Here is a 13,117-nt window from a genome sequence, read left to right as displayed (position 1 = left end):
CTTAAATAATGTTTCTGTGAGATAAATAGTAAATTTTCTCTTCTACGGTGAGAGAGAGGTAGCAGGTGACAAGTTTCAGATTTGGCTTAGGAATGAGTTCCTCTTTGTGCAACTAAAGTAGCTTTGTTTTCTGAACAGTTATACCTAGTGGCTTTCAGAAACACAAACTTGGGTGCCTACTTCTTGACCCGTGACTTAAGAAAGAAACCATCTCAGCTGAATTGTCCTACTTCTAATGCCAGACTTGAGTTCTTGCTTCCACTCTTCTACTGTAGCCTTGATACCTAGAAACTACCAAGAATCTTCCGTGTGCATGTTCCCTTGCTAAAGTTTCTTCATTTCCAAACTGACACATCAGAGAATTGAAAACATGCTGTACGATAATTTTTTCTTTAATCCCATTTTAATTTTAATTCTTGCATGTAGGTGGATACATTGTGTCTTATCTTCCCTATATCCACCATTACCCTTCAAAATGTTTAACTCGTGAATGCCTCTACCAGTTGCTTTCCCACTTTATAGTTACAAAAAGTCCTTGAGGTTTTCTACACACTTGTAAGTGATATCAGCAGTATCAGCCATGCATGTCTGTGAAATTGAGGCAGCTCAGGTTTCTAGACATGAATCAACTCTTCAGAATACTGACTTGTGTGTTTTCTTCACACAGTAATTGTGTAGAGGAAATCTACTCCTATTCCTCAAAAGAGCAGTGAGCATGTTAACTGGTACCATTTAATTTTATGAGACTAAGAAGACCCTATACCCAAAGCAACCTGAAAACTGTGGCATTCACAGAACATTTTCCTGCAGCTTGCTGTTACTTTCAACGAAAAATCTAAATTTTTTTTGCATAACAAATAATGAGACAGTTCTTCAGATAGAAGCACTTTAGCCATCTTCAACAGATTGTAGTTTGACTAGGAAACTTTTTTTTTTTTTTCGTTTTTGTTTGGTGTGCCATTTAAGAAAAAAATGCAGCCAAGTATGATTATGCAAGAATTTTAAGGATCTTGTGACAATTGTACAAAACTCAGAGCTAAAAGCTTCCTTGGCCAGGTCACTCTCTGATCCTCTGCCCTTGTGCATATCACTGCCTATCAAATCCAGTAAACCCAGCAAAACACAGGCGAATCTTTCTGAATATTAGATGTCTCCTCATAAGAGAGACCTTTCCTGAATACATAATTACTATAGCTTTCTCATCTGTAAAGTATAGCACTTTACTGCATTAAACTAATAGTTTAAATATGTTGAAGAGCTGAGGAAATAGAGCTATGACCTGTCCTGATGGGGATAAACACATAGGTCACTGAGGTTTTTTTCCAAGGCAAACCTTCAATAGCACAAAAAGCTTTGTCAGTTGAGACCTGACAATTGCCATCTGCAGAATTAGGTCAAAAAGATTGTTTGTATTCTTTGTAAATGGCAGTAAATTATTTTTAATGCATATCGGCAATTTAGAGATGTCAAAGTATGTCCCATCTTCTGACTTTATGAAGCACATTTATACAAAATCTGCACTTATATAATCTACATTAGTAGTTGTGAAATTTGAGGAAAACTATTATGCTGTTTGGATGAGTGAAACTGAACCTCTCTATATATTCTCAAAAACAATACTCTTCTGAGCCACTGTCATGGAAATTTGCTATATAATCTTTCTATACTCTTGCATGTTTTTTTACATCTGTTTCCCGACAGACTGTATATATAATTATTTCTTGTGGATTTTCTATCAGGGTGACCCTGGTTCTTCTGCTGCAGGAATTAAGGTAATTTGGTTTTAAAGCAGTTATATAGTGACAAGAGGGGTGGTTGGTCTTGTGTTACTCTGTAGCGTCACAGACATTTCGGGTACCATTAATGTTATGCTTTTCCCTAACTCTATTTTTAATTCATTTTGTCAGATCTCATGTCTTTCATCTCTTTTAGGGTGAACCTGGTGAATCTGGACGGCCTGGACAAAAGGTATTAGTTGGAAATGTTCAGTTTTCCTTTTCTTCTCTGTTGGATTTGTGAATAAATGATGTTACACAGATGTTACCACTGCTACTTACCTGCACTAGGATGAGACCAAGGCAGTACAATTTAACAGCGCAAAGCCTGAACACATTTGGTGTGTGATCGGTTTGTATTTTTAAAAAGTACAGGAATGATTATACTAATAAAGGTGGAAAGCAATATTAGACTAACCCACCTCCCCTTCTAGCCAAGGCACACTTGCGTTGAAAACTTACCCAATTGCAGCTGGGTAGACTAACAAAGAACATGAGTGAGCACAAGTTAACCCTGCATGTTTGACTGAATATTAACCTTCAGACTGTGGTGCGTTATTACATCTCACTAGCTAGAAAATAAATATTGACTAGAATCCCTTTCACATATACTGGTAAGGGGAATCAAAATGTCAGAGGTACGCGGTGTGTTTGGAAGGACATAGACCAGGTAATGCTGTTCTGTGCTTCCTGACAGGGGTAGAAATTCCCCTGGGCGCTGTGTAGCTGAGGCTGCTTTTGCAAGTAAAGGTCCAGAAAGAGTTGTAATGACTCTGAATGAGGCCCTCTGAAGCCAGAGAATTTCCTCTTTGAATCCTTAGTACATCAAAAACAGTGAATGCTGTTCCTTCAGCTGCTATTCATGAGAGTAGGAGGCAGATCCTGCTGGGAGAGCTGCTGAGATGGCAAAGAGAAGAGACAAAGGGGGAACCAGATTTTTGTTTTGCATTACTTGGTTTCCCTCGGAAGCTTTTGACACCGTTCTTACCTCTCATAACATTGAAAATTACCTACTGATGCCAGAGTGGAGCAGAGTCCATCTGCCAATTGAGCTAGCAGGTATTCCAGACAGAGCCAAGAGCTAAAATTCTGTATAGTGAGTGCCAGTACAACCATTTTCTAATACTTCAGATCTGACTAAGCAAAATCCCAAAACATACACAAAAATAAAACAATTAAATATAAAATAAAATTAAAATAAAATATTAAGTCTTTTTGTTTGAGAAATTATAACTGTCACTAACTTAAAGACTAAACAAAGGTTATTATGGCTGCAAATGCAGTGCTTTAGTAAAATGCAGTTTTAATTAGGAAAGGTAATCAAAGTAGTTTAAAGCTATTGAATCCACAAAAATCATTCAGTGTGTGCATTCTGCAGTGTACATTTTTCTTGGGTAATAAACTAGAAAATGCACTTAGGAGCCTGTTGAGATTCATATCCTCATTAGCTGGCTGCCGTGGAGGCAAAACTAGCAGTGATTTATCAGCAGGCTCCTGGATCTCAGTCCCCAGGCACTCAGGTTTGATCTTATTTAGGTAACATAGATAAGTGAGAGGTACGCAGTTCAGATAGTTCTATAGTCTCAGCTTGTTGTTCACACCAAAGGGGGCTGCATTCTTTCCACTTCACCTTACAAGCTTCCAGTGTGCCACATTCAGGTCCCAGCCCAAAACAGCAGCCACAGTAATGCACTCATTCAGAGTGCCTCCTCCACCCAGGTGCCCCTTGTCTGCTGTTCTGCTCCCTGCTTAGCAGGGACTCACTCACCCACCAAAGGTTGTGGGGAACCCTTTTTTTAACTGGAGGCATGCCTCTACCTTCTAAGTCACCTCAATACTTTTCCCCCTTACTGTGTCCCACTCCGACTTCCTGCCAGTACCTTTCTTGCTTCCTTATATTTAACTACTTCTTCTTCCAGTTATTCCTTACCGACCTCCTAAGGACAGATAAACATTGAGCTAACCACCTGAATATTATTTACATGAAATGTGACAGTATTTCAGTGGCCTGACAAGGCTGTTGTGTGCCATATGTATTGCAGAGGTGGCAGAACAACCTGCCTTGCCAACCTGAGCATTATGAGACGGAGACAGTATACAGCCTTGGTTTCTTTAAAAATCATGCTTCTCATAAATCATACTTAAATCTTTTGTATCAAGAAAGTCCAGAAAAGGAAATATTATGCATTCTTCTGCAAGATGAATTTAGCATTAGCGATTTCATGGTGTTTCACATTTTTTAAACTATCTTTGAGGGGTGTTTTAATTGTTTTAAATTACTGTGACTCTGAACTGGCTTTGGTGGATCCTTTATGCTTGTTATGTGTGGGTCTATGGGCCCACACCCATTGGGAGTTATCTCTGTCCCAGGACTAAAGAGTGACCTACTGTTAGCAATACTAATAGATTACCAGTTATAATTATTCAAATGCTGTTCTTAGAAATGAAATTTAGTGCTTTCATGCTTAGATGGGAAAAGGTCACAGTAGTAGCATGGTATGTATGGCTACTCAAGTAAGAAACTGCAAGTCAGAGAAGTAGGGTTTTGGAACTAGCTTTTTGTCAGGAATGAGTGCAATAGAGGCTTTTTAAAGGATTATTCTTTTGCAAGAGTGACAACCCATATTCTCCTTTAGAAAGTTAGGCAACGTACTCAAAAATAATAGTGTCTGTTGAAAATGGTATCCTAGCCTTTGTTCTTTCATCTGATCTTATAGTTAATATTTTGAGACTGGAATATTTCCTGTGCTTTTAGGCAATGTGAACAGTTAAAATTTTTGAGTAACTGAAATGGGCAAAGAAGCTGTTATCAGATTCTTCTATAACATTTAAAGATCACTCCATTTGGTAAAGCGATTTGCAGACCCCTTATTGTGTTCTTCATTTTGTGGCAGAATGTAATTTTGTTATTAGCGCTACAAGTCTATTTAATATTACTGCCTCGAAGTGTATTTGGGTACTCATAAATATCTATGTTATGCATATATGTGTTCATGTTTGTGTATGTATACATATGTATACATGAGTGTATGAATGTATGTATGTGTCTATTCATACACGTAAAATATTTAAATAGCACAATCTGGATGAATCAGCCCAAACCACAGAGTTGAAATCTGGATTTCTATAAAGCTCAGCAGTGTACAAAATCTGGAATATAGTTCAACTCATTCTAAAGTTAAAAGCTGGTTTCAGAGTTCAGACCCGAGCTTCCTGAAAGTTTAGGGAATATTCAGATCCAAGCTGCTGGTTAGAATCCATGTCTGTATTAAAATAAAATCTCCAGACTTGAAAATAATGTTTTCTTCACATGTTATTGCTCTTTTTTTTTTTTCATTGTCCTTATTTCCCTAGATAACATCTTTCCATTTAGCTGATATCTCAAAATGACCATTTGTGCAAATGTTGTCATTCTTTTCTTAGAGTAATTTCAACTTCATTTCAAAATTAATACATTCAGTTTTCAATTCCTGTTACAAAATAACCCTTGCAAATGCAGTACTATAGGTTTTTTCATTGCAATTTTAAACAACCAAGGTGCTTCTGGGTAAAGCAATAGAAGATTACATTCCCCCTATCCTTCATGACACCATGTACCATGTATATTCAGAGATAAATAGCAAGCACTGAAATGGTGCTACAGATAGCTCTATAAAAATGGTGGCCCAGTTATATTATAATTATAATTATAACTTATAATTAAGTAGTCTTGCTTGAATTGCACAATTTAAACCAAGCTCTTCTAAATTGCTTTGTAGCTAAACCAGACAGTTACACAGCACAATATCTAGCCCAGAGTTGAAAATGGAACACAATTAAACATCTGTTGTAAGTATGGAGTTGAAATGGCAGCATGTAAAATGAACCAGTGCTGCTTTTTACTTCTCTTTTGATGAAGGCTAATGTGAATTCATTTTTGGCTTTTCTGACATGGATTTTCAGCCTGGGTGTCATCTTCAGACCCGAGGTTCCCAGAAGATATTTAAGTTCTTAACATGACTTCTACTAATCGTAAATTTAAGTCATTCATTTTGAAAATATCAGTCCTGCTTGAACTGAGTAGCAGTCATTTACGTTTTTTTATCTTGCTGCAGAATATACAGGGGTGTTCACTGGATAGTGGCCATAACTGAATAATGTCTGTAATATTATGTAATTTTCCTGTATAGGGTGAACCAGGTCTTCCTGGGCTTCCTGGACTCCCTGGGATAAAGGTAAATAAATCGTAGTCTCTTGTACTGGAGGGGGGAGCGGGACTCCACAAAGCGGGAGACTAAAAGAATGTGGCTAAAATGGACTTGCTGTACCTGTGCTGTATCTTCTTCTGAGTCTCTGGTATTGAACTGGGGATTGTCACAAAACAGTTTCACATGGAAAATCAGCCATATGTACGTAGACAAGCAGTATATCATCCATTAAAATGTAGAGTATTTCATTCTAGTGCTTTAAAAAATAATCTAATATGGTGTGGTTGCTTTAAAAAATAATCTAATATCGTAGGGTTTTTTATACTGTAATGGAAGAGGTTTGTCATTAAAGCTTTACTTGGTTTCCACTTTGGTGTGTGCTTTCCAGTAGCAACAGTCTATTGAATTTCTGAGCCTCCAGACAAAGAACTGCATTAATTATACACAGGCTGTGGAGACCTGGCTCTGTCGACAAACATAGTCCGTGCTCCATTACACAGAGTGATTTCCACTGACAAGTCAAAATGTTGTAATAAGATTCTATTCAGTGTTAGCTGCAATCCCTGACCTAATACCTGGTTTAGTCCCTGGCTTCCGGTTTGTCTAGGATCTTTAGGTAAGTTAATACAAAATACATGTGGTTGGTCTAGTTCTAGCATAAGTGGTTGCATTGGGAGTTGTAGACACTTGCACAGTTTGAGCTGGTAACTGTATAATGCTGCACAAAATGAGTGGAATCACATATCCTGAGTGAATGCAGATTAGAGTGGTTTTTTCTCCTTTGTAGCAAAGACTGTTCTTTCAGAAAACAAAATCTCTTTGAAACTTTTTCTTTGCATTCCAGCATTGGCCTACGTATACCTCAGGAGACAGTTTATATCATTTCTCCAATGACAAGGGGCCAAACTGCTGCCCGTTTTGGTAGCATTCAGGATTTATCTCATGGAATGCAACATTTGCAGTGGTTTTCTCAAGGGACCTGTGAATTGCCACAGCACTGAAGCATAAAGTCCCTTCTGTGTTACTGGTGAATTACGGGAAGAATTGAACATGCATGTTAAAATTTGTGTGTTGTAATAGCTGAAAATGTAGTTCCCAGGGAGTTTGTTCATTTTCCATGAGAATGAACCCTATATTGACTAGTGAAGATCATGTAGGAGCTGTCCTTTGTGTGATGAAACTATTTTTATAAGGACCTCTGACAGCAATCCCTATTCTGTTTACTTTAACAGTGATCTAAGAGGTAGCTCAGTAGGAGGTCAGTGTCAGCATCTTGGGGGCACTTGCCAAAACCAGCTGGAGTTATGGCTGGTCTTTGAGGATTCTATGTTCATGCAGACCGTGCATGAACATGCATATCATCAGCAAGTAAATAAAAGAGTCTAAATCTGAGTCTCTGCTCTGGGAAACTTACTGCTGTTAAGCTTCATTTGCTAGTGGTAAGAATGGCTCAGAAGGGCAGCTTTCAGATTCACCTGAAAGGCAAGATATGAAGTGAAAAATGGATGAAGTGGGAGTTTTGCCTGGTGAAAATTTGTTTCAGAATACAGGAAAAACAGTACAGTTGCCTGCAGAATAAAATGGAATAATATGGTCCAATATTAATCCCTTAGGAGAATGCTAGCTTCTATTAAAAATCTAGGCCAGAGGGAGACTAGTGGTGGTTCAGTGAAGAAATTCCATCTAGTGCGCTTCTGCATTGAGGTGGCTAGGTACACCCTAGATGGTGACAAGCAAGCTAGCAGAATGTGCATAGGAGAAAGCAAAACAGATCTGGTCACATCAGACTTGAAGGATGGGTGCTGTTTTGATTCAAGGTACCTATAAACTCTTTCTAATTAATGAGTGCATTGAAAAAAGCCTAGATTTTTCTGTCTCAGAGACTACATCTATGGCATGAGAAGTTATAGCAGAAACCAGAGAATAGCTGGATTAGGAATATGGGCAGTTATTGGGAAAGAAAAAGGAGTAGTTTCACACCTTTTCTCCCCCTCTGTTTTAGCAAAGAATGATGTATCACCATGGTAAAATCAATTTCCAAGAACAACCTCAGTGATATCTTATGGTGAAACAAATTTCCAGTGAACTGATGTTGATTGAAAGCTACTTGGAGATAACAGTGACTGGATAAGAAACTTGAGCATGAAGGAAATCGAGTTGTCTAGACTTGCAATCTCTTGGTGTTATGGTATTACGGCACAAAACTGAAAGCAATAACTCTTTTTTTCCTGATTGTTCATTGTTGTTTCTCACATTTTTTCAGGGCTTCTGGGGTCTATTTCCCTCAGAACTTTGTAAAACTCTTTAAAATATGTCTTTGCTATTCTACCTTAACAGTGATATGCAGTGATGGCGTAATGCGACAGATATAGTACAAACCTTGCACAATGTCATCACAACATCTAGGAACTTGTTACATCATGTAAGAAGTTTCCATAAGGGAAGTTTTTTTCTAAGACTTTCATGGATTACAGAGTTTCATGCATTTGCATGCCAGCACAGTAGCTGTCAGCAGGGATTTTGCAGGCTATTCCCAAACTTTGTGAGATGGACACCTGGCAACTCAAGCAAAGCGCTAACAGGAACATGTTGGAGAAAGTGATGAGGTTCAATACAAGGCAGTGGCCATTAATCTCTTTACCAGTATGAAAACCTAAATATTTTTGTATTTCTGGTATTATTTTGATACTATTCTTTTTTTCTGCAGTACTGTTCTCTTCAGTTTCTGTTACATTGCGCAGGCATGCACATGCACACACAAAAGTCTTTTGCAAAATTTTCTGTTGAGGTCCCTTGCAACTAAAATGCTTCAGGGTTCTCAGCACACTTTTTGATCTTTCTTCCATCTTAGATAATTGGAATCACAGAATGTTCACTAAATTTGTGTCTATGATGTTCTAGAAATTAACACATTCTATTTGTTTTCTGCCTTTTGCCCTGAGTTATTGGTAAAACACATTTCCTAAGCAGGTTTGAAAGGTTAGCCCAAGGTGGCTGAAATGCATTAATTCCTGAAGATGAATGGATATAGCTTAAACCTGTGTTCAGCCAGCCAAGTAGTCAAGGAATTGGGACAATATATTTTCTAGGAATTAGATAGATAAATAGCAAAATTTCATATCCATTTGATATAGAGTAACTCAAATCACACAGGTGATTTTAAATGAACATTGTCTGCGGATAATGTTTACCGAGCTTTTATGTTCTAAATAGCTTTGGAATTGTTAGATGTTGATGGACTGATACATTCAGGTATCTTCTAGACAGATGAGAAGAAAGAGGCAAGAGAAGACTCTGTGTTACCTGATTTTGAGAGAATTTTCTTTAGTATCTTCTAGTACTTCCATGTAAAGAAATGTAAGATACAGGGATATTCTACACATAGGAAATTCTTCAATGTAGTTCTAGTCTTCAATATTTACCCTTTTACTGTTTTGTAAGGAACTGTAAGTCTCCTTTTCTTTAAATCTGCTAGTTGAACTACAAATTTGCTTGCTTATGAATTAATTTCTCTACAGTGTCAGGCTGTATTATTAAATTTTTTAGGTAACTGTGCACATACGTAGCACTCTTTACAAATGCTAAACCAGCCTGTGAAAACATAAATGCCATGCCAGGCAGTGGACCATATCTTTCCAGCTACATGTCATCTTCCTTCTCATGGTTGAAGAAGCTTTCTAAGACATCCAGGCCAGTATACTTGAACGCGTAGACAAACTACTTAAAGGATTAATTAATACTAATCACTGGGAAAGTTTCAGCTCCTTATAATGCCATTTCAGTTAATTAATCACTGTTCCCAGGAACCTGTTAGAGCTTGGTTGAATGTGATACTGAAGTCTGAATGAACAGCAACATTGGACAGACATGCAAGTATCATATCTGAATTCAGATTACGCAGCAGGGTCTTTTATTACTTACTTTTCTAGACCTATTCACCATGCACATGCGGATGTTTTGGGAGTTCTTCCTGTTCTTTTTCATCCTCTCCTCATTGTCAGTTGGTGCCATGGAGGAAACACAAGTGCAGTCAGTTATTTCTAAGACAGTGATGAAGCTGTCTGTGACATGCTGGAGAAATGTTTCTCAAGCACCTGTTGCTGTTTAGGAATGGCTGGAAACTTAATGAGCCCCTGAATGTGTTCCACCGTGTCACTTGGGAAGTGAGTAAGGCACCTAAACACAGAATATTAACTCATCGCTCTGATATCCCCAACTGATGCCGAGCAGACGCAGAATACTTTCTATGAAACGCTAACTTCATCTATCTCTTTTATCTCTTAGCTTTCATTGGATGATACGTACAAAGCAGCACTTTCTTACTGTAATGGAAGTCATGCATACACTTATTCATGGTAATGTCCGACATCTCTCAAATCCATTGTGTGTTGCATTTTCTGGCGTTTGGGCAGTACAGTCCTCAATTTCATCACTGTAGTGGGAAGTCTTCACAGAACACAAGTTTCCCCTCAGTAGCAGCACTTTATACAGGATCTGGCTTTTCTTTAGCTTTTCTGGCATTTCTCCCTCTGTTTTTAAAACAAATACTGAAACAAAGCTTGTGAGTTTTATTCTATTTTGTCCAGGAAAACTGCTGTTGAATGATTTGACATGAGAAAAGAAAGACTGCTCAGCCTTTCTATTTTCAGTAGGGAAAGTTTTCTGTGTTTTCAAATCCAGCGGAACTGGCTGCTTCAATAGGCTTGCCAGTATGCAGCATCTTGTATCTTTTTATACAATTACTTTGGATTGACTTCCCTGGGACTGTGCCTGAGTGGGGTTTTAGAAGAACCTGAGTAAAGATATAGGAATTTGAAATTTTTTTGTTTGGGTTTTTTATGGGGAGGGTTTGTTTTTGGTTTTTTTTTTGGTTGTTGTTGTTGTTTTGGGTTTTTTTGGTTTTTTTTGTTTGTTTGTTTGTTTTGGGTTTTTTTGGTTTTTTGTTTTTGGGGGGGGTTTTGAAAGCAAAAATAATCCTAATTTTCATCTGTTCTGTATTTTTCTTTTTTTTTTTCTGTTCATATTCAAAGATCTGATCCTGTGACTTTCCTAATTCTGTGTAAAGACTGAAAAACTTGCTGCTCCACAGAACTTCTATTTCTAGCTCTAGAAGAGTTGATACTCCTTTCATCCAGTGAGTTCTGCTAGAAAAACTTGCAGAGAAAATGTGATACAAAATTTTCAAGCTGGATGCTTAGAAGTTAGTCTCCTATTTAAACTCTCTTAGAAAAGCAAGTGACTGCTGTTTAAGCTCATGTGTTTAGATGTTGCTCTTGTCATCTGGTAGTAAAATGAAAGAAAATCTGAAATAAATGGTAGTTCCAAGCATTTCATTTTGGAGTCAATGCAATTCACTGCCTACAGGAAGGCTTTTTAAACTCCCTTATTTCTCCAGAACTTCTTAGTCTGCAAGGCTGAGTGCATTTTCCTAATGCATTTTTCCTTTTCCATATTTCCATTCTTCTTGTTTTCCTTCCTTGTTAGTGACTGTTTCCAGGAAACCTGCAGGGCTTATATGTTTCTTTGAATTTATTCCAGGACTCAGATATTCTTGTCCAGGCTTCACTTCATCTTTATCCTATAGGTCACCATACTCAGAACTCTTTTTAGCCTGAACTAGGAGGTGGTAGGGATGAGCTGACATTGTGACAGGCATCTCCAAGTCCTGGATACAGAGATGGGCTAAGCGTGTCAACTACAGCAACTAAAACTTGTAGGAATTCAGCTTCAAATCCTGCTTCATAGAACTTAGGTTTCTCCCTAATATGCACTTGCCTTAGCTGATATATCTGCCTGAGCAGAGGAAAATGTACAGTGTTGTACAGGTCAAATACTGAAAGGTAGACTATGAGGATGCCTGTTCTGTGTGAAAAAGGGAACTAATCTAAAAAAGTATGACTTAGTACCTACATTTGAAGGGCTAGTTTTCAGAAGTAGCTCAATGCATGGGGAGGTAAAACATAAAATTAAAAAAATTACACAACTGTGCCATTAATTTTCATTATTCACTGAGCAGGGTTGAAGTACATATACAAATATATATGTCTGTATGTATGTAGCTACATATCTTGCTTTGTTCATCCACTCCTAGATGTGTGGTTTCCATATGTTGTGGAAGTAATCACTTGCATAGGTGTCGTGGTTTGAGCCCAGCCGGTAACTCAGAACCACACAGCTGCTCGCTCACTGCCCCCCCCCCCTCCTTCCTCCCCCCGCTCCCGGAGGGATGGGGAGGAGAATGGGAAGAATGTAACTCCCACGGGTTGAGATAAGAGCAGTCCCGCAACTAAGGTATAACACAAAACCACTACTGCTACCACCAATGATAATAACGATTAGTGAAATAACAAGGGGAGAGGATACAATTGCTCACCACCCGCCGACCGATACCCAGCCCGACCCGAGCAGTGATCAGGGCCTTCCGGGTAACTCCCCCCGGTTTATATACTGGGCATGACGTGCTGTGGTATGGAATACCCCTTTGGCTAGTTTGGGTCAGGTGTCCTGTCTCTGCTTCCTCCCGGCTTCCCCTCCTCCCTGGCAAAGCATGAGACTGAGAAAGTCCTTGGTCGGAATAAACATTACTTAGCAACAACTAAAAACATCGGTGTTATCAGCGTTGTTCCCAGGCTGAAAGTTAAAAAACACAGCACTGCACCAGCTACTAAGCAGGAGAAAAATGACTGCTATAGCTGAACCCAGAACAATAGGGTAGACATGTAATTTCCTAGAACTAATTTAGAAAATCAAGGCCAGAAAATTAAATCATCATTAACATTGGATGGTATGCATGCGTCAGGAGTGTTTACTGGGGCATTCTTTGAGATATGTCCAGTTTTTATTAATCCGTCAGAAATTATCATGAAAGCTCTCATTTACTTTCCTGGAAAGGCTAAAACACAAGTAACTGAAACACAGGTTGTTGTTTCCTCTAAAGATATTACTAGTTGCAAGGCTGAGCTTATAAGGATTTATTTCACAGCATCTGTTTTATGGCATAGTTTAATTTTCCTTTGTTAAAAAAAAAAAAAAAAAAAAACAAACCAAAAAAACCCCAACAATCCAAATCCCAAATTTTTAAAACAGCTGAATAATATGAGAGTTCAATATTCTGCTGTATTCAGAAATCAAGAAAATCTGTAATCTGAATTTCAG

The 13,117-nt window shown here is 38.2% G+C and overlaps 1 protein-coding gene across 7 annotated transcripts in view; it reads left to right on the top strand.

Annotated features, from left to right (window-relative positions):
• Positions 1-13,117, top strand: part of COL25A1 (collagen type XXV alpha 1 chain) — a 306,555-nt gene that overhangs the window by 248,500 nt on the left and 44,938 nt on the right. For all 7 annotated transcript variants that reach the window (XM_030492737.1, XM_030492732.1, XM_030492734.1 and 4 more), the window contains 3 exons: positions 1,740-1,772; positions 1,933-1,968; positions 5,945-5,989. In XM_030492737.1, the coding sequence (XP_030348597.1) occupies positions 1,740-1,772; positions 1,933-1,968; positions 5,945-5,989 (114 nt within the window). The remainder of the gene's footprint in view (positions 1-1,739; positions 1,773-1,932; positions 1,969-5,944; positions 5,990-13,117) is intronic.

This window comes from Strigops habroptila, chromosome 7 (genome assembly GCF_004027225.2).
Source record: "Strigops habroptila isolate Jane chromosome 7, bStrHab1.2.pri, whole genome shotgun sequence".
In the NCBI taxonomy this organism is placed as follows: domain Eukaryota; kingdom Metazoa; phylum Chordata; class Aves; order Psittaciformes; family Psittacidae; genus Strigops; species Strigops habroptila.
Note: the sequence above shows the minus strand (reverse complement) of the source record. Positions and strands in the feature narration are given on the sequence as shown.